At 34.3% G+C, this 26,439-nt stretch overlaps 3 protein-coding genes across 5 annotated transcripts in view; 2 read left to right on the top strand and 1 right to left on the bottom strand.

Moving 5' to 3' along the window:
• Positions 1-1,148, top strand: part of LOC113770673 — a 9,669-nt gene extending 8,521 nt beyond the window's left edge. For 2 of the 3 annotated variants that reach the window (XM_027315211.1, XM_027315210.1), the window contains exons 4-5: positions 658-768; positions 868-1,148. In XM_027315211.1, coding sequence (XP_027171012.1) covers positions 658-768; positions 868-1,063 — 307 coding nt within the window. In that variant the 3' untranslated portion in view covers positions 1,064-1,148. Of the gene's footprint in view, positions 1-102; positions 201-298; positions 347-513; positions 544-657; positions 769-867 lie in introns of those variants that run through there. The other variant, XM_027315209.1, reaches the window with a different exon arrangement.
• A 6,532-nt stretch (positions 1,149-7,680) lies between these two features.
• On the top strand, positions 7,681-8,638 carry LOC113771115 (probable LRR receptor-like serine/threonine-protein kinase At3g47570). Its single transcript, XM_027315735.1, has 2 exons — positions 7,681-8,197; positions 8,280-8,638. Exons 1-2 carry the CDS (start codon positions 7,681-7,683, stop codon positions 8,636-8,638), a joined length of 876 nt encoding a protein of 291 aa, XP_027171536.1.
• A 2,487-nt stretch (positions 8,639-11,125) lies between these two features.
• LOC113771114 (probable LRR receptor-like serine/threonine-protein kinase At3g47570) lies at positions 11,126-14,887 on the bottom strand. The gene is made up of 5 exons (XM_027315734.1): positions 14,479-14,887; positions 14,235-14,306; positions 11,698-13,689; positions 11,241-11,584; positions 11,126-11,143 (listed from the first exon to the last, which is right to left on the bottom strand). The coding sequence occupies exons 1-5, from the start codon at positions 14,885-14,887 to the stop codon at positions 11,126-11,128; spliced, it is 2,835 nt and encodes a 944-aa protein (XP_027171535.1).
• Between the last annotated feature and the right edge of the window lie 11,552 nt (positions 14,888-26,439).

Below are 26,439 nucleotides of genomic sequence, written 5' to 3'. Positions count from 1 at the left end.
GTTATTTTCATCTCTGTTTTGTCAATTGCCTTTTTCTTGCATTTTTGGTCAATTTAACAATCGCAAGAAAAACTCTATTTGACAATATATTGGTATCTCTTCAGGTGAAATCTGGAACTCTATTTGACAATGTATTGGTATCTGATGATCTTGAATATGCTAAGAAGTTGGCTGAAGAGACATGGGGCAAGCATAAGGATGTATGTGGAATTTTTTTTCCCCAAGCGATGCACAAAAAATAAAAAGGTTTAAATTACTTTCGTCTGCTTGTTGACACATGAAAATGTTCATGTTGTAGGCTGAAAAAGCTGCTTTTGATGAGGCAGAAAAGAAGAGAGAGGAGGAGGTACTTTTCATTAATTCTCCTCTGTTGCATGATGTCTTGAGTACATTTGAATTCCATTTCTGTATAGTTTGGACTTTGGACTTCCTTTATACTGCATTATTTGAACAGTGATCATTTGATTATGAAGAGACAACTTATATCTCGAACTCCTGTCTGATTTGTTTCAGGAAGCAAAGGATGACCCTGTCGATTCTGATGTAAGTTCCTGACTAAAATGTTGTTCTCAAAAGAGACTCTTTTTGCTTCAGATTTTATCTGTGATATGTTCTTATTACGTGCACTTTCTTAATGGGAAAAACTTGTTCTTTTAGGCTGAGGAAGGCGATGATGATGATGCTGCTGATGAAGCAGATAGTGATGATGCAGACGCCAAATCAGAAACAAAGGAAGATGTTACTGCCGCAGCTGAGGAAAATGTTAAAGTAAGGGCTTTGTCTGATCCTTCAGTGCTGAGTTAACCATGATGATTTGTTATCAGAAATTTCAATTGTTTTAACTCTCTTACTTCCACCCTTTTGCAGGACGAGCTGTAGGAAAATACGTGCGAGTGCTGTGGTTGGCCCAACATGCTGCTGCGAAGAAGAGCTTTGTTGGCAATTGAGCTCTCGACATTTTTCATTTTTCTTTTGGCTTTTAGCTGTAGAATTGCTGTTTAGGGAAAAAAGATATTGGCTTTTGGCTTTTGGCTTTGAGTATCTTTGTGCTTTGTACCGTTGAAAAATGGTTGAAAAAAAAAGTAGCAACTACAGTCACAAAGCTGCTTTTGGCAACTTTCTTGCAAGAAAATCATTTAGTTGCATTTGATCGTCTTTGGTAAGGGGTCGATGGTTTCTAATTAAAGAAGTTACTTGTTTATGACAAAATGGGCACTCTTTTCTTATAATGGAAAAAAGTCATAAAGAGTTGGTGTTTTATTGAAAAATGAGTTTATTTTTATTTTATCCGATAAACAAATTCCTTTTTACTTTCAAAATGGGTACTCTGTTCTTATGATGGAGGAAAGTCATAAAGACCTGGTGTTTTATTGAAAAAATGGGTTTATTTTTATTTTATTTGATAAATAAATTTGTTTATGGAAAAATGGGTGCTCTGTTCTTAAAATGGAGGAAAGTCATAAAGAGCCAGTCTTTTATTGAAAAACGGGTTTATTTTTATTTTATCCGATAAATAAATTTATTTATGGAAAAATTGGTACTCTGTTCTTATAATGGAGGAAAGTCATAAAGAGCTGGTCTTTTATTAAAAAATAGATTTATTTGTATTTTATCTAATAAATAAATTTATTTATGAGAAAATGGGTACTCTGTTCTTATAATGGAGGAAAACCATAAAGAGCTGGTCTTTTATTAGAAAATAAATTTATTTTTATTTTATTTGATAAATAAATTTAGTTATAAAAAAATGGGTACCCTGTTCTAATAATGGAGGAAAATCATAAAGAGCTGGTCTTTTATGGGAAAGTGATACTTTACACAAAGTGACCGCAATTTGGTTTATGAAATAATCCCAAATAAAAATTTAGAATGAATTTATTTGTTTTGAAAGTTGTATAACGGTCGTTAAAACTCCAGAGATTGGCAAAAAAATTTTGGGGTTGCATAAAGGCAGAGCGAAGAAGGAGAAGAATTGAAGCTTTTTGTCCGTTGCAATTGTTCCATTAAAAATGGCTCTATTCGATTTTACCCATTTTTTGTTGGGTAAAATCGTTGGTTCTAACGATCAATTCTTCATTTCCCGTCAATTGTCCTTAATTGGCCAAAATTACGAAACTTTGAGGATGCTATATGTTTGGGGTGAAACTTTGAGGATGAAAAGTGCATTTTTTCCTATAAAATATTTAATCAAATGTTATTTCTTGTCTTAATTTTTGTTATGACTATATTACATATTTATTAAATAGACATACCTTTATAATTAAAGTTAATATTTGATATTTTAGGATGCCATATATTTAAATAGATGAAAATTATTTTGAATATAACATATTAAAATAATTTTATTTGTCAATCATTTTGGCCCCCCCTCCAAGGAAAAAATCTTGATTTCGTCACTGCTTAGGAAGAAATTGGGGTCTATTGCTAATAAAAGATTGTGAAAATTTACCTTTATATCCTAATTATTTGAAAAAATCTAATGAACAAATTTTGCAAAAAAAAAAATCCTTGTTTCTTACCAACAAATTAAGTAACTAATAAAATCACCTGTAATGTTGTTTTAACATATTTAATTTATGTTAAATACAAATTTTACCAGTTTCTCTTTCGTAAAAATATAAGTATAACACCTTTTCAATTTTAGTTACAAACATTTATTTATTTTACATAAATGTAGTGATTCAGAATAAAATGCCCATAAATAGCTAGTATTTTGTTAATGTAATGCAAAAAATCCATAAAGAGCTGGTATGTTATGGGCGCAATCTTTTTTACTTTCACATATTTAAATTTTGTTAAATACAAAATCTACCAGTTTCCCTTTCGTAAAAATATAAGTATAATACTTTTTCAATTTTAGTTACAAACATTTATGTATTTTACATAAATATAATGATTCAGAGTAAAATACCCATAAATAGTTAGTATTTTGTTGATGTAATGCAAAAAACTCATAAAGAGCCAGTCTTTATTGAAAAACGGGTTTATTTTTATTTTATTCGATAAATAAATTTAGTTATGAAAAATGGGGTACTCTGTTCTTATAATGGAGGAAAATCATAAAGAGCTGGCCTTTTATTAGAAAATGAATTTATTTTTATTTTATTCGATAAATAAATTTATTTATGAGAAAATGGGTACGCTGTTCTTATAATGGAGGAAAATCATAAAGAGCTGGTCTTTTATTAGAAATGAATTTATTTTTATTTTATTCGATAAATAAATTTAGTTATACAAAAATGGGTACCTTGTTCTAATAATGGAGGAAAATCATAAAGAGCTGATCTTTTATGGGAAAGTGATACTTTACACAAAGTGACCGAAATTTGGTTTATGAAATAATCCCAAATAAAAATTTAGAATGAATTTATTTGTTTTGAAAGTTGTATAACGGTCGTTAAAACTCCAGACATTGGCAAACAAATTTTGGGGTTGCATAAAGGCAGAGCGAAGAAGGAGAAGAATTGAGCTTTTTGTCCGTAGCAATTGTTCCGTTAAAAATGGCTCTATTCGATTTTACCTATTTTTTGTTGGGTAAAATCGTTGGTTCTAACGATCAATTCTTCATTTCCCGTTAATTGTCCTTAATTGGCCAAAATTACGAAACTTTGAGGATGAAAAGTGCATTTTGTCCTATAAAATATTTAATCAAATGTTATTTCTTGTCTTAATTTTTGTTATGACTATATTACATATTTATTAAATAGACATACCTTTATAATTAAAGTTAATATTTGATATTTTAGGATGCCATATATTTAAATAGATGAAAATTATTTTGAATATAACATATTAAAATAATTTTATTTGTCAATCATTTTGGCCCCCCCTCCAAGGAAAAAATCTTGATTTCGTCACTGCTTAGGAAGAAATTGGGGTCTATTGCTAATAAAAGATTGTGAAAATTTACCTTTATATCCTAATTATTTGAAAAAATCTAATGAACAAATTTTGCAAAAAAAAAAATCCTTGTTTCTTACCAACAAATTAAGTAACTAATAAAATCATCTGTAATGTTGTTTTAACATATTTAATTTATGTTAAATACAAATTTTACCAGTTTCTCTTTCGTAAAAATATAAGTATAACACCTTTTCAATTTTAGTTACAAACATTTATTTATTTTACATAAATGTAGTGATTCAGAATAAAATGCCCATAAATAGCTAGTATTTTGTTAATGTAATGCAAAAAATCCATAAAGAGCTGGTATGTTATGGGCGCAATCTTTTTTACTTTCACATATTTAAATTTTGTTAAATACAAAATCTACCAGTTTCCCTTTCGTAAAAATATAAGTATAATACTTTTTCAATTTTAGTTACAAACATTTATGTATTTTACATAAATATAATGATTCAGAGTAAAATACTCATAAATAGTTAGTATTTTGTTGATGTAATGCAAAAAACTCATAAAGAGCTGGTATGTTATGGGCAAAAACTTTTTTACTTTCACATATTTAAAAATTGTTAAATACAAAATTTACTAGTTTCCTTTTTGTAAAAATATTAGTGTAACACTTTTTCAATTTTAGTTACAAACATTTATGTATTTTATATAAATGTAATGATTCAGAGTAAAATGTCCATAAATAGCTAGTATTTTGTTGATATAATGCAAAAAAAATTATAAAGAGCAAGTATGTTATGGGCAATTTGTTTTTTACTTTCAAAATCAGTTTATGCTAAATACAGGACAATCAGTTTACCTTTCACAAAAATATTAGTGTAAAAGTTTTTCAATTTTAGTTATAAACATTTATTTATTTTACATAATTGTAATTATTCAGAGTAAAATGCCCATAAATAGATAGTATTTTGTTGATATAATACCCATAATCGGGAGAATCAATTGGAATCCACTATTCCTCAGTCTTGGACGCTTTATGTAAAGTAGGGATATTTGTATTCAATTAAATATGAAACATGCAACAATCTGTCTTCCCATGAACCCAGTTTCCACAAATGTTAATATTTTACTAATATAACAATTAAAATCAATTTCAATAATTCAAATTTAGTAGGTTAGATAAAAGTTGTTAGAAAAGTGAGAAACCAAAAGAAAAATAACTCAAATTTATTAAAAGTCCAAAAAGAATTTAGTACTTCAGCTCTAGAAATCCTCCAAATGACTATATATTAGAACAGCGATAATCAAAATAGATTACATAATTAAAAAACTTAATATTTCAAACATTTATTTTCTTAAGTTTCACTTTTTAAAGGCTCTCAATTCGTTATTCAATAATGTCCATATGTTGCTTCAAAACCAAAGCATAGCTGTGTTTAGTACTGCTTACGCTTCCTCTTCGGTGTTTTATTTCTAGACCCATTATATATATGTTAATTCCGTGACACCCCAATACATTTTCAGCTTCTGCCATACACAACATTTTCAAACCGGCCCGTGCCTGTTATAGGTCACCATTTGCTTTTGTAAACATATTCCTTTCATCATCCGTACATGTCAGTTTCTTTGACATATTCTTTACCTTTCCACGTGCCTGCTTCTTTGCCATATTTTTTACCTTTCCACACCTGTCTTTGGATTAGATGAATACACTACAGAATTTACCATTTTCCACATTGGAAAACTTGAAAAGCATAGCAGCTCTCCCTGGCCGTACATTCCTCTATCAGCATTGCATTATCTAATAAATCGGATGGGCGTGAATATTTCAGCATTCACATTCAAAGAGGACGTCTAATTTTCGGAAAAGACTTGTGAGGACTAAGAAATACTAGTTGAAACTTCAACTTTCCACAAGAGACAAGTGGGACGGGCTCTTCTCGATTTACCCATCCATATAATCATGTATGGAATTAAAACTAGAATGCTTATTTGATTAAATAGTGCATTTGATGTTCATTCGGCATCAACAAATCATGAAAAGATAATTTCACCTGAGAAATTTTTGCTATTCGAATTTTAGTTGTATCTAAGAAAGTAAAACTCTTTATTTATTTTTTTTTAAAAAAAGTTCAAAATGAATACATCAGGAAACACGGCAAAAGAACAAACAGTAAATAAGTACCCAATAAAAATGCTTTAGTCAAATTCCAACTAATGCCATGCTTCGAATTCCTTTATGACCGTTAAAGTTTCAACATTGTGCCAATGCTAGCTTGCATAACCCGATTTCGAAAAGAAGTTAATTGTATTTCATCTTAGAATTCCTTTTGTTTCAAAGTTTATACGCAATATTTTCCACGGTGCGTGCAGAAAAAGAAAATACGTAGACATTTTAAAAGGTCAATGATAAGGCACACTAGAAAAAAGTCAGGTCACTCCAAAATTCTTTTCTTTTTTTTTTTTTTTTGCTTAATGAAATGACATAAACAATTCTAAAATATTATAGAAGACAATATTGCCTCCAAATGCTTGCTCTCATAGACGGAATCAAAAATATTTGAGGGGGCGAACTTTAATTTAACTTAAACTTAAATATTTAACCTGAAATATTTTCAATTTGTTGCCGGGGCAAAAGTATTTAACCTCCCTTCCCCCGCCACTCCCCGGTTCCAACCATGCTTATTTTAATGTTCACCGATAGCTCTTCTTTCCTTGTCTATTCAATTTGCTCATTTTCCCCTACTCTTACATTAGTCCTACATTGTTGTGCTATTAATAATGGAGGAAAAGGCCATCTGAGTATAAATTGTTTGCAGTTCTTGAATGAAGTATTGGCCATTTTGGTTTTGGAATTATCTATTACTCTTGGATTTGCTCATTATTCTTTAGGTGGACTTTTAGAATTTTAAAACTTGTTGGGCTTCATTGCTTATAGAACTTTTTAGACTTTGTAGTCAAGGTGCATGTATTTATGAAAATAATACAAGCTGATCATTAACCAGGCCTTGGGGTAACTTTGGCACTCAATTTGTTACAAATTTAGGGTAGCTGCCTTTTTGTCATATTCAGCAATAAACAAGCAAGGAGTACTGATTTTTTTTTTTTTTTTCGAAATGCCAAAACAATTAGCCTGTTAAAATATCACAGACAACATGAAGAGAAAGTATCATGCTATAAGTTAGGTCTACTTTTCTCTTTTGGGTAAGCAAATTAAGTTTAATTTCTCTTGTATCGTTTTAAAAAAATAGAAAAAGTACACGCTAACTTGATTTAAAACAATTAGTTTGGAATTGCGTCATTAGAATTGTTTTTGGACTTAACAACTAGCCCTTCTCACGATTTATCAGCATCATGATGGTTTATCAATGTTAAAGAGCTAGACGAGGAATTTTCTGAAAAGTAAAAACAAAAAGAAGAAGAGAAATGAAAAGGACAAGCAAGAGCAGAAATTATTCCCAGGAGCCCACTCCATGACTCCACGTCCTCTTCCCAAGAATTCTTTCCAATATTCTCTGTGAATCTTCTTGTTAACCATGACTCCGTGTCATTCAATAGATTAAGTGGTGAAATTCCTGCTGGAGGTCCTTTTGCAAACTTCACATCTAAATCCTTTATGTCAAATGAAAGACTTTGTGTAAATCCTTCAAGTCCCAGCATGCAGAGCTAGCTTATCTAGAAAGCAAAGAACAAAAAGAGTACTAATTGTGTTAATTACACTAGCAGTTTCTCTCATAGTTGTGGCCATCACCATCCCTGTTGCCTTAATGCGATCTAGAAAAACAAGCAGCACAGTGACTGGAGGAGATTACTTAAATGCTATAGCACATGGCAGAATATCATATCATGAAATTGAACAAGCTACGTACTGAAGGATTTAGTGAGAGAAATTTGATTGGCATGGGTGCCTATGGTTCTGTTTACAAGGCACTAATCAATGGATCAGATGTAGCTGTGAAGGCGTTCAACTTACAAATAGAAGGTGCATTTAGAAGTTTTGACATAGAATGTGAAGTACTACGCAACCTTCATCACCCTGACTTCAAAGCTTTAATTCTTGAATACATGTCTAATGGAAGTCTTGAAAAGTGGTTGTACTATCAGGATCTTTACATGGATTTTTTACAAAGACTAGACGTAATGATTGATGTGGCATCAGCATTAGACTATCTGCACAATGGTTTTTCAATCCCTGTGCTTCACTGTGATTTGAAACCAAGCAATGTTTTACTTGACGAAAATATGGTAGCACATGTGAGTGATTTTGGCAATGCAAAATTATTAGGGATGGCAGAGAGCATGTCCCAAACTCAGACACTAGCAACACTGGGAGACATGGCACCAGGTGATGACAATTGTTTCTGATTTTGTTTTATTTCCCTCAACATAATTGTAATCTGTCTGATAAGCTGTTTCACTTGGTGCAGAGTATGGATCAGAAGGTTTGATATCCAAGAAGTGTGATATCTACAGTTTTGGAATCATGTCGATGGAAACTTTCACAAGAAGGAAGCCAACTAATGAAATGTTCTCAGGAGATATGAGCTTGAAGGACTGGATAAATGCATCATGGCCAGATACTGTATCTGAGGTTATAGATGCTGATTTGATGAGGCTAGAAAAGGATTTAACAGGGATGGTTCAGTACACACCATTGATAATGGAAGTAGCTTTCAAGTGCTCAGCAGAGCTACCCGTGGAGAGGATAGCAATTGGAGATGTTCTAACTTCACTTGAGAAAATCAGAAATCACCGCATTGAGAGCCAACATAAGCATGAAAGATAATGCGCTAACAGGATTTTAGAGAGTTAAGCTGGATGTCATCAGTGATATTCATTCTTTTCTGCATGTATAGCAAATGTGGTTGCGATAGATTGGTCTATAGTGTTGACAGTTAAAACTAATCTTTTGGTTTCATATGAAAGGTTCAAGGATTCCAAGCCTTATCATATTTCCAATTGATTCTGGAATAGACCCTTGAACAGCGTTGTTTGCCAAAGAAAGGTAAGTCAAATCTTGTAGCTCTCCAATTGTAGTAGGAATAATGTCTTATAGTTGATTGACTGAGAAATCAAAAAGTATGCTGATTTGAGGTTTTCGATCTCTAGAGGTTGGGATCCACTTGAAAAGTTTGAGAAAGATTGAGTTGAAGAATTTTCACGTTCCACAGGCTGGTAGGAATTCTTGAAGTCGATTTATTGGAATCCAGATAAATCGTGGCTAGAGATGTAAGATTTCCTAAACACGTTGGAAGTGGCCCGGAGAACTAATTTTGGCTCAAATGCAACTCACAGATTCATAGAAAACTTCCAAGGATTCTCTTATTTCATTGACACTAAAGTCCAATCGCTGAAGTTTTGTTAAACCTTGTATTGTTCTTCGAACAGATCCAGTGAGTTCATTATATGATAAATCTAACACTAGTAAACTGCTCAAATTGCCGATTGTTGTAGGGATGTTTTCCTTGATTTTACACCTAGTAGCAATTAAGACTACTAGAGAAGTCGAATAGTTCGAAAATGCTGCTGGAAGAATACCAGAGAGGATTATCGCTCACTATTAAATATCTCAAGAATCTACAACTTGTCAAGGAAGTGAGAAAGCTCGATCCAGTAGAGGAATCAGTTGATAGATTGTTGCTGGCTAAGTTTAGATTCTTGATGTTTCTCAAATTTTCTTGAAGCTACTAAATTGAAAGCTTAGCCAAATGAGCTTAGGAGCATTTGAGATGGAGTCGGGTATAACTCCACACAAGTCATTTTGGTGGAGTCCAAGAGTCTCAAGATTGCTCAACTTATTTCCAATTGTCGAAGGAAGAGTTCCTGAGAAATTGTTAGTATTAAGATCAATTTCTTGGTGAGTTGTGATATTGAAAATCTCCAAAGGTATGGAACCCGAAAACATATTTTTGGAATTTTTCATTTTTGATACAACATAGAATCCAAACCAATTGTCATTTTCTTTTAATAAACAACATGCAATACATGAAAAAGAAATTAAGTAAATGAACATAATAAAATTATCATTTTACCATAATAAATTGACAATAAACCATGTTATTTATTCAAGGGTAAATTATATTTTACCCCCCTGTGGTTTACCCTTTTTTTACATAACCCCCCTATGGTTTCAAAAGCTATACATAACCCCCTCATGGTTTGGATTAAAGTGTCAAAGTAACGGAAATAGTCCATCGTAACGGAACTTCTAAAAATGTCGAAATTACCCTTATAAATACATGACACATTAACCCCCTATGATTTTTATATTTTACCATATAACCCCCTTATGGTTTAATACTTTACCATATAACCCCCTTATGATTTTCAAAATATACACATAACCCCCCTTGGTTAATACATAAATTTCAGCCTTACATAAGGGTATTTTTGACATTTTAGATGACGCCGTTACGAGTGACTATTTTCGTTACTTTGACACTTTAATCCAAACCATAAGGGGGTTATGTATAGCTTTTGAAACCATAGAGGGGTTATGTGAAAAAACGCTAAACCACAGGGGGGTAAAGTGGAATTTGCCCATTATTCAAAGTTACGTATTTAAACATAAGAATACCATACTATTTATTTCATATATATAACTAATAGTATATGTAGTTATACATATGAAATAAATTGTATGATATTATTTTGAAAAATTATTCAAAAAAAAAAAAAAAACTGCATCCATATTATACTATATTAAATCCATCCCACACTTTAGTCCTCCATTTTCCCTCGCCCCTGCAAGCACCCACCCCATTGCCAACCCTATGATATAGGCTTTTGAAAAATCCTTAAATTTTTTAGGTGTCTCTTTTATTTAGGCTAAATTATACTGATTTCCCTTTTGTTTTTAGAGAAGTCACAAATCTCCCATCATTAATTGCTTATGGTTCTATTTCAGATTTCCGCACTCACTAATTAAGAATTGGGATGGACTACAAAATGATATATATAGATAGAAGCGAGCATGGAAGTTCACTAATAACACATTCCAGGACGAATGGGGCTTGCGACGCTGGTCGGGAATGGGGCTTGTCCCCATTTGAAGTCTCCTTTGAAAGCGAACGGTATGCTTTTGTTATTCCAATTTTATGGCAGGCAATTGTTAATTTTCTACATTTTGTCACTAGATTATTTAAACTAAAAGGCAGCCAAGAGCTTAGTCAGAATTAAAAGAAAGTAAAAGAAAAGCTTCAAAATAAATCAAGCTTACAAATTCTACAGGAACATCTGTTTGCATTGGCCAAAACCATTGTTTCTGATAAGATCAAAACCTGACTGTATGCTGCAAAAAAAATAGCAGGTTATAAGCTCAATTGAATGAGGAAACATAACTTTCAACATTGAGAAGTAAAATTTGCATAAAAAGGATAAATACTTACTGTCATCAGAAATTGAAATTGATGCTTGATCTTTATTAGTTCTACTAAAACATCTTTCATACTGATCCTTTCTCTTGGACATTCTCTACAGCAGTTCAAAGCCAATTTCATAATCAACGTAACACACTTCATCTTTTCCGTGAAATGCTCATCCTCTGGCCTGATCAGGTTTGCATCAACGACCTGGAGTGCATCAGGAAGAGAATCTTCTACCCAACTTTTAAGGCTTAAATCTCCTGAAAACATTTCATCACCAGGCCTCATCCTTGAAAAAATTTCCATCAAAACTATTCCAAAACTGTATACATCAATTCTTGTCGAAACCATCCCCTCTGATCCATGCTCTGTCATAAGATTACAATAGTCAGAATAATAGAATTAGTTAAAAGATTAACAACAGATGAACAGCATCGTAGAAGTAAAAGAAATGTCGACAGCAAAAGTTTAAATGCTTAACCTGGTGCAATGTATCCCAGTGTTGCAAGGGTGTTGGTATGCAAAATACTTTCTCCTTCACCCAACATTTTTGCTATACCAAAATCACTTACATGAGCAGCCATATCTCCATCAAGCAATATATTACTGGGCTTCAAGTCACAATGTACCACGGGAGTATCATAACCATAATGGAGATATTCCAATGCACAAGCAACATCAATCATTATGTTTATTCTTTGAAACATATCTAAAAAATGGTTGTGAGAGTACAACCACTTGTCAAGATTCCCGTTGGGCATGTATTTGAGTACCAAGGCTTTAAAATCAGGGCTAGAGCAGCTGCCGAGCACCATTGTAAGATTTCGATGGCGTAAACTCCTTAGTACCTCGCACTCTCTATCAAAACTTTTTAATGAACCTTCCACTAGCAAGTTGAATACCTTGATAGCCACAACAGTGCCATCACTTAGGATCCCTTTGTAAACAGAACCATAGCTCCCTTCTCCAAGCAAATTGCTTTCATTGTAGTTATCGGTTGAGTGCAAAAGGTCATAGTATGAAAATCTTTCATATTTTGCCGTGGGCATCAACTCTGTTCCACCAGAAGTCTTTGGTTTCTTTAGCCACCTTAGATTCAATAATGCTCCAATTGCTATTATTAGTATTGCTACAATTCCTGACAGACTAATGACAAGTAGAAGTACCTTTCTTTTGCTTGATCTTCTAACTGAATTGCTCTGACATGGTGGAACACTAAGCCTTGGGTCACCACAGAGTCCTTCATTGTTCATGAACAATTGACCTGTAAAGTTTCTGAAGGGACCGTCTCGAGGAATTTCGCCGCTTAATCTATTAAAAGAAACATTGCATTCCTTGAGAGATTTGAGTGCCTCCATTGACTTGGGTATCACGCCAGAGAGATTATTGTGTGAAAGGTCCAAGAATTCCAAGCTGACCATATGGCTAAATGATTCTGGTATAGAGCCCTGCAAATTATTTTTTGCCAATGAAAGATTCTGTAAAGCTTGCAGCTCCCCAATTGTAGTAGGAATAATGCCTGACAATTGATTAGCCGAGAGATCCAAACTGTACATTGCTTTGAGGTTCCCGATCTCTAAAGGTAACGATCCACTTATGAAATTTGATGAAAGGTTGAGAATTTCGAGATCTTTCATGCTCAATAGTTTAGCAGGTATCATGGAAGTCAACCTGTTGGAGTCTAGAAAAATTTGTCTCAAATTTGTCATATTTCCTAAGCATTCTGGAATACTACCAAAGAATTGATTTTGGCTCAAGTCTAACAACCCCAAACTATGTAATCCACAGAAAATGTCCAAGACATCTCTTACTTGATTGGAGTCCAAGTAAAACACCTGAAGATTTGCCAGACTATGCATAGTTCTTGGGACAGATCCAATCAATTCATTACCTGAAAATTCTAGTTGCACTAAATTGCTCAAATTTCTGATTCCATCTGGGATGTTTCCCTTGATTTTACAACTCATTGCACTTATGGCTTCAAGTGAAGTCGAATAGTTAGAAAAGGAAGCTGGTAAAAAACCATTTAGAGGATTATCATCCAACACTAAATATGTCAAGGATCTGCAACTCGTCAAGAAAGTGAAAAAGCTCAATTCTGAGGATTCACTTGATAGCCTGTTGGAATCCAAGCCTAGAAATTTTAGATTTCTTAAACTTCCTAAAGAGGTAGGGATTGAACCTGTGAGCTCATTATTGTAAAGCGACAAAAAACCTAGCTTAGTAGCATTTGCGATGGAGCTAGGTATAACTCCGCTCAAGTAATTCTGATGAAGAAAAAGATTCTCCAAATTGCTTGGCTTATTACTCGCTGTCAAAGGAATAGGTCCTGAGAATTTGTTCTGCTCAAGTCCAATACGTTGGAGAGATGAAATGTTAAAAATTGCTGCTGGTGGGAAGCCCGATAATGCATTGCTGTTTATAAAAAGCTCCTCCAATCTGTGAAGGTTCCCAATATTTTCGGGTATTCCACCTGTGACATGGTAATTGAAGTACTTTTGTGTTAGCATACAATCGGCAACTTTCCATTGGCAATGTCTAGCAAGGTTCTAAAATTTTATTTAAAAAAAAATCTTTTGGAATAATAGAAAGTTATAGGTCTTCCCAGATCCTTCTAGCAAGGCTTTAAAACTGACCTCTTTGAACATAAAATCCATTAAAAGGAAAAGTTAATTTCATTCATCCAAACATAGGCCCAAGTTAACCTATACATCAAACTGATATGGAGTCTTAAAGACAGTCCACACAATTAAGACATACCGGTCAATTTGTTGCCGCCAAAATGTAAACGCGTCAACAAACCTAAATTCCCCATTTCAGTTGGAATTGCACCTGCAAAATTGCCACTTTTATGAGTTTGATTTGACTTGTAATGGAAAAATGATGAGATTTTTGGACTTTCCAAATGCATTAACTGAGATTTTAGAAACAGTCGTGATCCTTTTAGATCCAATAGCATGCCGAGTTTTGCCTATGGTTTAAACAATTAAGAACTTGTAATTAGGAACTTTGGCATACCAGTCAACTTGTTGTCGCCAAAACCTAAACCAGTCAACATAGTTAGATTCCCTATTTCATTTGGAATTACACCTGCAAAATTGTAACTTTTGTGAGTTTGATTTGACTTGTAATGAAAGTATATAATAACAACGTTAATGAGATTATTGAATTCTCCAAATGCATTAATTGAAAATGATTATGGCATGTCAATAACATAATGGGGGGAGATTTGACCAAATTATAGATCACTAACACATTTTACCCGTTAAATTGTTGCTCTCCAGGCGTAGTGTTTCCAGCGTTGTCAAGTTCCCAATTCCCTTTGGTATCGGTCCACTTAAATGGTTCCCAGGCAAGGCAAGATACCGAAGCAGTGAACACTGAGACAGTGTTGAAGGAATTGGACCGATCAAATTGTTATATGCTAGATTAAGCCATGTAAGTTTCTGCAGGCGCTGACAGACGTCGTCCGGAAGAATGCCCGATAGGCTGTTATACATGAAGACAATGATTTCCAGTGAGGAAATATTGAATGCATGGAGAGGCAAAGGACCGGAAAGCTGATTACTCGCAATAATCAAATTCTTCAAATTATGAAGATTCTGAAATTCTGTTGGAACGGTCCCCTCAATGAAATTGAAAGACAGCCGTAGCGTCTCCAAGTTCGACATGTTAGAGATGGAAGGCGGGATAGAACCCATAAAGCTATTGTTTGTGAGAGACAGGAATTGGAGTTTGTGTAAAAAACCAAACCAGGAGGGAAGCTCTCCACCGAGATTGTTGATCCCAAAATCAAGGGATCTCAATCTGCGCAAGTGAACTAACTCACGGGGTAATTCTCCACGGAAATTGTTCCCGCTAATGTTAAGGGAAACGAGAAAGGACAGGTTCCCAAGTTGAGGAGGTAAGGTACCAGTAAGGTTCATATTTGAGATATTCAAGGCAGTCACTCGGCGGTGTCGAGAGCCGCAGGTGACCCCTATCCAATCACAAACAGAGGAGGGAATGGACCAGTTTTTTGCCAAGATTTCTCGAGGCTCTGAATTGATCATGCGATCTCTTAGCGCAAGAAGCGCTAATTGATCCGTTGTAACATTACTGTTGCCGGCAGCCATCATGGCTAACGAAGCTAAGCTAAAATTTATCAAGAAAAGGTAGTGAATTTTGCCCATGGCCTTGCTCATTGATCAAGTTGAGATTTTTTTGACCGTAACTCACATGAATTGGTGTCAGCAGCAAAATCATATATACTGAAGACGAGCATGGAAGTCTTGATGACACAAAAACACACACATGGAGGTGGGGAACAGCAGTTAATGTGGTGGTCTCTAGCTATGATAACATCAATAGCAGAAAAATATACCCACTGGCAGACCGGTCTAGGGGTTCGGGAGAGGAGACTGGATAGGATTCGCCATCCCAAGTTAGATTCAGAAAATTTCATTTTCATCCCTTAAATGTTTTAAAGTTTTCAAAATAATTTTCTTTTTTTTTTGAGCTAAAATATTTGCTCCTCTATAAAACTTTGCAAGATCTTTTTATTATACCATCTAGTTCATATGAAATCAAAATTTCCTCCCAGAAGTAATATGTTCTGCATCGGGTCTATGCATCCAATCGAGATAGATGTTGCTGTGACCAAAAAGCATAGATGTCTATCATTCCATAGGGTCACTTTCTAGCAAAATATGTCAATTAAAATTTAATACAGCTTTCAAATTATTTGTGTACCCAAGGTGGGTAGAACATTAGTGCTTCAGTGAATGTGGATCATTCGTTGCTTAAGTAGTCTCTTGATCACTTGTTGCATTACCAGGTCAGGATTGACTAAAATTTGGCAGAATAGTCTTCGGAGAATATAATGTCAAGTCGTCCCTCAAGTCTCCTCTCTTTTCAAAGTTGAATTGTGTATGGACTTCTGTTATTCCATTGCTTGACAGAATATGTTATTGGCTCTCGATTGGTAAAAGGCACTCTCATTTTCTATGCACTAGTTTGGGAAATCGTCCGTTGCACGTTTGATTGTTTGCAAGTATGGGAGAAGCATTCAAAGAAGACTGAAATTGAAATGTCAGCCACTTGCTATCAACCATATAATGTTCGGATGCTGTGAGGAAAAATGAATTCCACATTTCACTTTCAAGAGGACTTGGACTTGTTGCATAGAAAAATTCATTCCCCAACTCCAGACCCTCCAATTTCCCCGGCGGGCTCCATTTTTTGCCTGATTTCAGTTTTTTTTTTTTTTTTGTAACATAAATTGGAAAACCCAAGCGGCCTATTCCTTTATAGACGATACCAATTGCACCCAAGGAAAGATGACTAAGCTTCCAACATAAAGTTCAAATTCAAAAGGTAAAAAAATATATATAATAATAAAGAGTTCAAGGTCTATTTTCAAAAAACATGAAATTTCAATAAATTAATAGACTTCATTTCAAGTGATACACGTTTCTAGTCTAAGTTGAAGTTATATGTGAATAGTTTTGCTTACGAAAATCTTTGTTATATTCATTGAGAAATTTTGCTTCCTTGTTTTTGTTCTGTTACAAGTTTAGCATATCTAGCAATCGATATATTGCATTACAAATAGTCATTTACACTACCAGTTTGTGTTCATTTAGGCCATAAATGACTCTTTATGACGTTCTTCCATTTTTCACAGTGTGTTTTTAATTAATTCCTTTTTGCTATAGTTAATGTTTGTTCTCATATCTCATCACAGAGAGATGCTTTGGCAGGAAACAAAGATCAGCCTAAAGTTGCTTCCAACCCTGTCTCCAAAGGCCTAATGAAGAGGTGTACTAAAGAATCCTAAAATCCTAGAGTCTCTTCCAACCCTTTTCCAGTTTATCTATAAGGAGGTCTACTGCACAATTCAAGTTCAATATTATGTCAGATGTTACTACCTTGTTTAAGTGCTTTTAACAAAAGAAGTCCGTGCATGGACTTGTTTAAGGGTGGCTTGATATCATTTTTGTGAATAGTATGCATGAAATAATACTGTTTAAACTAGATGTATTGAAATGCTGCCAAACAAATACCATTTAGATTAGATGGATGGTTGTCACATGAAGAAAATTGCCCCCAGACAAGTTTCAACTTTCAATATATTGCCCATGGTCTGTTTTTTGTTAACAGATATATCTATAGGCATTTCTTTTCCAAAAAAAAAAAGATTGTCTATTAACTATTGGAGTTAATTTCAGAAAATGATAATTAATTTGAAAGATTGGGGTTTTTGAAACTTATTCTCATAGAGTAGATTACACAAACAAAAGAATGTGTTGTTTGTTTAAAAGATGCATTTACGAAACACATTTTATAAGTAGGAATAGTACGGATGTTATTAGGAAGGAATAAAACGAAAGTGTTTCCACAGACCAAACATGCTAAAATGTGCTTTCTAAATTTTATTTCTGTTTGTCCTTTTTTTTTATTTTTAATTACAATAAACTCCCTTAATGTTTTGCCCACTTATCGATTTTGTCCCTTGTGGTTTTGTTTATAATATTTTCCCCTTCAACCATTACGAACTTACTGCCATTTAGTGTACAACATTAAGAATATCTGTAAATTCTTCATCACGCCAGTAAATGGTTAGTGTACTCTGCTTGGCTAAGAATAGGATGTGACTTCATTCAATTCTCTATCCTTCAAAACAAGAAGTTGGTGTGTTAGGAGTAAGTTAAGTGTGTATGGTAGTACTAAAAACAATAGTAGAAAAATTATTCTGGAGATTTGTGAGTTTGGTTTGACTCTCTATTGATGCAAGAAATGTACTGCAACAATCATAAGGGCAGCTATGAACTTCGTCTGGCATTTCTTAGTTTCTTTTGCATTTTTTTAATTTAAGGGGAGATTCCAAAAGGGCAGAAGGGGAGGACTTAACAGTTGAACCAAGAACTTAATGATTACTTGACTAAAATCCCTACTAATTAAGTTAAATCTTGAAAATCTGTATTTCTTAGCTGAGGATGTAGAACTTTGAGTGCTCGATAATGTTGTGCATAACTTTATTGTAAAAGCAACTTTGTAGTACTTGAGCAACTATGATCAATAGCCTGTCTTGTAAACAGAGCAAATTGGATGTATCCATTTTTCTACTTTCACAACGATGATTTAGTAGCATAGTTGTTGGCCATGTAGTTGTTAATAATCTGCAGAACCAATCGATCTCAGTCTTCAAACTGTGCATAGTAAAATATCCATTTTTATATTTTCACAAAGCAATAGTATCAATTGCTCTCAGTCTTGACTTCCATAATGTTGCAACAAATGAGAAAAAAATGAGATCGAAATGAAACTGAAAAGACATTATTTGATAGTAGCACGTGCAATGGGCGTGTTAGTCATGAGAAGAACATGTAGCAGATGTTCAAGATTATGTAATTTAATAAAGAACGAAATTTATATATGGACTTGTGCTGTTAAACTTTAATTTCAAACGTGTTCCTCCATTTTTTATTCAACTATTTTTTAATCTTTCAGTAAAGTTTTGAATTCTACTTTTAGAAGAAAGTTTTAGTTTATGGTAAAGTTGGCTTTTTTTTTAGCAAATGAGAACTTTTGTTGATCAATAATAAAGGTTTTACAAAGGAATACAAGATTCCAAATATATCAACCTTCTTGGTTCTTCTACGGTTTCATTTTCTATATTTATAGTTGTTAGAATATTGCATTCACGATTAGAACTTGTCCCCTGATCTGAATTTGCAAAGTCAATGATAGATGGCTGGGTAACTATAAAAAAAATTTTAATGGTTGATGCAATTTCAACTAATTAGTTAAATAATTATTTGTTGGAAGTACTTAATCAAACCAAGTTTAATCAACAAGCATTAGACTTTAGATAATGTAATAAACAGTTCAACAGATATAGTCATAGACTCTAGGCGTAGAAAAATTGCCAAGTGTTCGTCCTTCACGCACTGATTGGGAAGATTACTACAGTCGTAAAATTAGTAGCTATATTTTTAGGATTGAATGAGAAGATAATGTGCCAATTCTGGTTGGAAAGAAACCGTTCTATTGTCCTCGTAATTTCCAAGTCTTGGTATTGCTGGTCCCAGAAGCACTTAACATGTTGGTGTATTTTAATAAAATCTTATTTTTTTCCTTGACCAAATGTTTACAAGGAGTTATAATAATTTATTTGGAAGTTATTTGAATTATAATTGTGGGAGTTTCATTACAAGGAGTTATAATAATTTATTTGGGAGTTATGGGAATTATAATTGTGGGAGTTACAATGCATTTTAAATGGAGTTATTATACAATTATTTGAATTAGAGTTACAACTGAATTATTTGTTCAAATGAGGGATTAATTGAGTCTTTATAACCCATTCAAATGTGGATTAATTTTTTAGGTTACAAATTCTACCAATTAACTACAATTTAATATGGAGAAAACCGTTATACATTGGACTTTCAATCTTTTTCTAAAGGTTTTTGTAACCTATAAATAGTGAAGTTCTTTGGAAAATTTTATATACACTTCTCTCAACAAAAAATCATTCTAAATACTATTTTCCTCACACTCATTTCTTTCTCCCTCATTCTATTTTCTTTGGGCAAAGTAAGATATTGGGAAGCTTCTGCTTCTCTTGGTTGTGCAGATCAAAGGGAAGCAACAACTATAGAGTTGGGCTGTTGTATCCTGGAGGCGGCGCGCTAGACCTTCTGCATCGGTTTAAAAAATATCGTAGAGGCGCGTATCGTCTTAAAGAGAGCGTTTAACGCGCCTCAGCCCTACCGAACTTTTTTGTAGCTGTCGATTTAAGGTGGTCGGATTGAAGATTAGAAGTTGTTCATCAAATAATTTTAAGATCTAGTTCGCGCATCAACCCATGCCAAAATAACTTTGATGGTACAAATTACTTGCATTTATTAATGCAATATTGAGGTATGAGATTTTGTGAATTTCTTTGTTAAATTGTTACCAAAGAAATTACTATTACTTAAATGATTAATTTGGTCTAGAACCAACAAAAGAAAGAAGATGATTTTTGCCATTTTCACCAGCCCACAGCACACGTCAAAAGACTTGTAACGTTCGTTCAGATGAGAAAACATAACTTGAAAAGATATAATTGTTTTTGTGAGATTAGCGCTCTAATATAGCCATTTTAAAAAAAAAAAATTCTCTGGCTTAGTTAGTATACAAGACTTGAAGGGAGTCAAGGTCAACCTTTCGCCAAAATACTGCAACTCGTTCGCCAGTCGCCAGTTAAAAAGGTAGTAAGAGACATGAGACATTTGAATTAGTTGATGAGATTTTGAGACTTTGTAGATTTGATAAATTGAGCAATTTGGAGATGAACAGAACTGGAAAATGGCGGTTCTTAGAGAACTGGAGATTGGAAAAATCATCTCATAGATGAAATGGTATCCGATCACTTACAAGCAAGTTTGACGGATCTGGATTAATTCCGTATGTTTGCTTCATTAATTTCTAATGAGTGGACAACATTAAACAAATAAAGATAAGGTGGAAGAAAAGCAAATTAACAATTGTTTGTTTTGTGGGTACCTATCTACATATTGAAGAATTCGAGCTCGTTGCTCGATTGTGGCATCATCACAATTTTGATTTGTGTGTACCGGTTGTAAGAAATGTTTCAGCACGAACGGTAACGTATATCTTGGAATCCCACAAAGTGTGTGTATTTGTATCCCGTCGAGAACAAGGGATCATTGTTTATTGGGCAAATTACATTTTATTCCTCTGTGATTTAGCATTTTTTACATAACCTCCCTATGGTTTCAAAAGCTATACATAATCCCCTCATTGTTTGGATTAAAGTGTCAAATTAACGGAAATAGTCACTTGTAACGGAACTTCTAAAAATGTCGAAATTACCCTTATAAATACATGACACATTAACCCGTATGATTTTTATATTTTACCATATAACCCCTTTATGGTTTAATACTTTACTATATAACCCCCTTATGATTTTCAAAATATCCATATAACCCCCCTTGGTTAATAAATAATTTTCAACTTTACATAAGGGTGTTTTTGATATTTTAGGTGATTCCGTTACGAATGATCATTCTTGTCACTTTGACATATTAATCCAAACCATAAGGGGGTTATGTATAACTTTTGAAACTATAGGAGGGTTGTTAAAAAAAGGCTAAACCACAGGAGGATAAAGTGAAATTTGCCCTTGTTTGTTTAATGGTCTCAAAGCAATAACCTTCTTGGATCATTGTTTTCAAGAAACATTTCTTTTTGGTATAAATCAAAGGTATTTTATCAATTTTTCGGTCTACGGTTAATGCTGTTTGAGTCGGACCATACAAATATAAAGATCACATAAAACATGTACTCTACATGAGTCTTCCCTTTTCTCATCCAATTTCCCGAGCGATCCCATACTTGCACTAATGGGGTCAAAAGCTATATATCTATAGTGGGCTAGAACGAAAAATTGCTTGTTGGACTTGCACCAAAAAAAGGCCATGGGCTTGAGTTGTTACCATTTTGTAATTTTTTTAAAATTTTTGTCTAATGAGAAACTCCAAGCTTTAAGCGGTGGAAAAGGAGAGGAGCAATATCTTAAAATCGAATTAGAGATTTCATGGTGGACTAAACCAAGTCTTGGAGACCATATCGTTCCCTATGATTATGTGTTAATTGTGATTGCAAACAAAAATTGGTTTAGTTTTCAAGGTTTGGACTTTGAACACTCTATGTGAAAGATGTTTATATCAAAAGTTCAACTACCAATTGTCTCTTTCTTAGTATGCACGGATTGGCCCAAAAAAAAGAAGGGTAAAAAAAAGGTCCATCTGGGGTGGAAAGCTATATTTTTAGAACCGGACCGAGTATCGACTCGGTCGAACTCAGGGCTCAGGGCTCAGGGGTCAGGGGTCAATGGGTTCAACCGAGTTCGATCGGGGTTGAACCAGACGATGTCATAAATAAAAATTATTTAAAAATTAAAAGATTATATGTAAACTACCTAATAACATGTTAATATTAATAAAGGTATATTCATATATATTTGATGTTTCAAATATATTTAATAAGAAAATACAAAGAAATTAGAATAATCAAGTAACAATTTATATTATTTAACGAGTATTAACAAGTTTAGAATTAAAATTATGGATTTAATTAAAAAATAACACCAAATTTTAAGACAACATTTATAAAGTATGAAATATTTAAAGTATATTAATAATTTTTAACAATCTAGGGGTCAAAACATAATATTAAAAATATTTTGATCTTTCAAAAAAAAGTTCAAAAAAAAAAGAATTGATCTAGCACGAATATTGTTATCTTCTTTTGTTGACTGAACTTCCTGTATACCTTTGACCTGAAAGATTTGACCAATTTTTCTCTGACTGGGCCATAGCCCAATGGGCACAAGAAGAGTTCAAAAATCCTACCCGTGTACGGAAGTTTCCCGGATGAATGTTAGCTTTGAGAAAAGAAAATCGCCCGGTTCTTATTTTTTCGGTCAAACCCTGTCAAACCCGATTTTTGACCTGATTTGACCGAGTTCTTAAATTTCCGGTTTTTAGAATTAACTCGGACCGAACCATTGGCTGATTCCCGGTTCGATCGGTTGGACCGGCCGGTCCGGTCGGAGTTTAAAAACAGAGGTGGAAAGAGGACTAGGAACAGTTAGGCCTTGTTTGGATTGCATTTTCTTGGATTTTTTGTAGAAAAATTACTGTAGCGATTTGATGTATGTGAGAAAAAAGGTAATAGGTAAATGTGATCACAGAAAATAATGCAATTTTTCGACGAAAAATGGCTGTCCAAACACAGCCTTAATTTCCGACCTATGAGAAATCTTGTAAGATGACATGAATTAAAGGATTGAAGGAAAATAATTAGGGATTGCGGATGAGAGAGAGTGGTTTCATGGTTGTAAGCATAGTCATAAAACACAACTCGATCGCTCGTTCAACTCAGTGAGCTCGCCATAAAATTAGACTGGATTACTAATTAGATCGAACAAGTAATAAAACTGTTAACCATTCAACAACCCGACGATTCAACTGGTGAACCGAGAAAAAACTATTGGTTGGACTATTAGTCGAAAAGTCAACTTACAAATTTTATTATTTTTGCAATTTAATATATATTATTATATTACATAATATAGCTACCACGCAAGCTACAGTTGAACCACCCAACCGAAGATTGAATCGGAAATCGTGGAACTAATCACCTCTTTGGGTTGAAGTTTGAACCACGTTTTATAGTTCTAGGGATTGGGCTGGTGGTTTGATTTGTAACCATGCCTGGGTTGATATTGCTCCAGCAAGAAAATCTAATAGCGGTCCTTTTGGATATAGTGATTGCCCTTAAGGTTTGATTTGTGACACCATGCAGAACCCATTTTACCAAACTAGCAGTGCTCTACAACACAGGCACAAACTTTGTTCTGGGTAACTAAATAGACGTGCAAACACTACACATGGTGCATGCCTGCACTTACGTTTCCAGAGAAGCAATAAACTTCAACGGATCAGCCAATAGGTACCAAGACAAGACTCCATAAGTCTTTGTTCTTATGGTTGAAATTCTGACTTCATCTACCAGGCTTCTTCTTGACACGGGCTGCACCTAAGTTGTGTGCGGCCGTGCCTTTTCGCACAAGTATCCGCGCGCGCCCGTGCCTAGTCATGAGCACGATCGTGCCTGGGCGTGCACCCACGCGCGCGACTGTGCCCATCCGCACAATCACCCGCACGCAACCGTGCTTAGTCACGTGCGGCTGTGCCTAGTTGGCTAGGGTTATTCCACAAGATGCTAGAAATGTGGAAAAGATTCTAGAACCTTGTGGAATACTCATGAGCCTTATGGACAAATATGAACTTTGTAGATAAGCATGAACCTTGAGCATAGGGATGAACCTTGTAGATAATGTTGGACCCTAAGGATAAGGGTTGACCTTGTGGATAAATTTTGACTCATGTAGATAAGGATTGAGACCTGTAGAAGCCTCTAGTGGATAAGTATAGATAAGAGTTGTGTAGAGATTTCTAGGAGAGTGTAGTGTTTTGGCTTGCCTTGCCTATAAATAGGCCAAGCCCTTTGTATTTGAAATGGTTGGCAACCTTTGAAAAGTCGGATTTTAACTTGGGATTGAAGGTATATTGAGGTTCCAGAATTGGATAATAGTGCCAAAGGATATAGGGCTTAAGAAAGAAATTTTAGAAGAGGCACACCGATCAAGATTTACGATACACCCGAGAGGGAATAAAATGTACCAAGATTTGAAGAGTTTGTAGTGGTGGGAGAGCATGAAAAAGAAGATTACTCAATTTGTCCAAACCTATTTGATTTGTCAACAGGTAAAAGCTGAACATCAGAGACCATCGGAACTTTTACAACCTTTAGAGATACCCGAGTGAAAATGAGAAAATATCACCATGAATTTTGTATCAGGATTACCTAGGACACAAAGAGGCCATGATGCTATTTGGGTAATAGTGGATAGATTGACCAAATCAACTCATTTTCTGCCGATTAATATGAAGTACCCATTGGAGAAGTTGGATAGGTTGTACTTGGATGAGATTATCAGGTTACATGGTATACCTGTAAGTATTGTGTCCCATAGAGAGTCTAGATTTGTTTCGAGATTCTGGCAAAAGATGCAAGAAGTATTGGGGACTAAATTGAACTTCAGTACTACATACCATCCCCAGACCAATAGTTAGTCTGAGAGAACAATTCAAACTCTTGAGGATATGTTGAGAACTTGTGTTTTGGATTTTGGGGAGAGTTGGAGTACATTTTTAACTTTGGTGGAATTTGCTTATAACAATAGCTTCCACTCTTCTATTCAAATGGCCCCGTACGAAGCACTTTATGGTCGGAAGTATAGATCTCCGATTTATTGGGATGAAATAGGTGAGCGAAAAATCTTAAATCCGACAACAGTGCCTTGGATTGAGGAGGCGAATGAAAAAATGAAATTGGTACTCCAGAGAATTTAGACCGCACAAAGTCGTCAAAAGAGTTATGCGGATAACCGAAGGAAGGATTTAGAATTTGCGGTTGGAGATCTAGTATTTCTTAAGATTACACCTTTGAAAGCAAGTTTGATGGCAGGAAAGGGAAAAAAATTGCAACCGAGATTTGTAAGACCTTATAAGGTTATCTAACGCGTGGGAAATGTAGCGTACAAGTTGGAACTGCCACCGAATTTGTCTCGGATTCCTAATATTTTTCACGTGTCCATGCTTAAGAAATATTATCCAGATCCTTCTCATATCTTGCAACCGAAAAGTATCGAAATTGATGAGACGCTGACTTATGAGAAAAAACCAGTAAAACTTCTAGATCATAAAGTAAAAGAATTGAGGAACAAGCGGATTCCATTGGTGAAAGTTCTCTAGAGGAACCATGGGTTAGAGGAAGCAACTTGGAAAGTTGAAGAAGAGATCCGAGGAAAGTATCCAGACCTGTTCGCAAATCAAGGTATAATTTCGAAAACGAAATTCTCTTAAGGGGGAGAGGATGTGATGACCCAAAAAAATTTACCTATTTTAAACTTCTTTTACTAGCTTATTTGAATATTTAATTATCCGTTTGCTCCAAATAATTTATTTCAACCCTTTTAGACCCAATTGCATGGAACCATGACTTACATACATTTTAAAAATGGCTTATTTCAAATTTAATTCTTGGAAGCTCGTTTAGTGAAATTAGTGAATACGCGTTTGGAGGCGATAATCGAATTGAGGGGGGACAGTGAACTTGGAGATTTGAAGACTCATATGTTAGTCTTAAAATAGGTATTTTATGTCTAAATACTCAAGTATTAGTTAGTTATACTATCGTTATATGAATTTCTTAAAAATTCCACTTTATCGCGCTCAAATCGGAAGTTCGCATTTTCGCGCGCGCGACTAATTGGAGAATTTTGAAAATTATTATTAAACTATCAAGAGTGAATAATAATAGTGTTAATGGAAGTGCATTAGAGGTTTAGTGCACAAGTGAAACAAACCCGAGAGGAAACGGGCACGAAACGGGCGTGTACGCGCACTATTAGAGAGTTGACTTTTGTGCACCTTAAAGCCTTACCTACCAAGCTTCCTCAAGAAGCCAAACAACACTCTCTACTCTCTCTTTTCTCTCTCAAGACAGCCGGCCACACCAAGGAGGAAGAAGACCCAAAACTTCTTCATCATCTCACTCAATCTTTCACCAAATTACTTCAAATTCATACCACAACTTG

Source organism: Coffea eugenioides, chromosome 5 (genome assembly GCF_003713205.1).
Source record: "Coffea eugenioides isolate CCC68of chromosome 5, Ceug_1.0, whole genome shotgun sequence".
NCBI classification, from domain to species: domain Eukaryota; kingdom Viridiplantae; phylum Streptophyta; class Magnoliopsida; order Gentianales; family Rubiaceae; genus Coffea; species Coffea eugenioides.
This window is presented reverse-complemented; position numbering and strand designations above follow the sequence as displayed.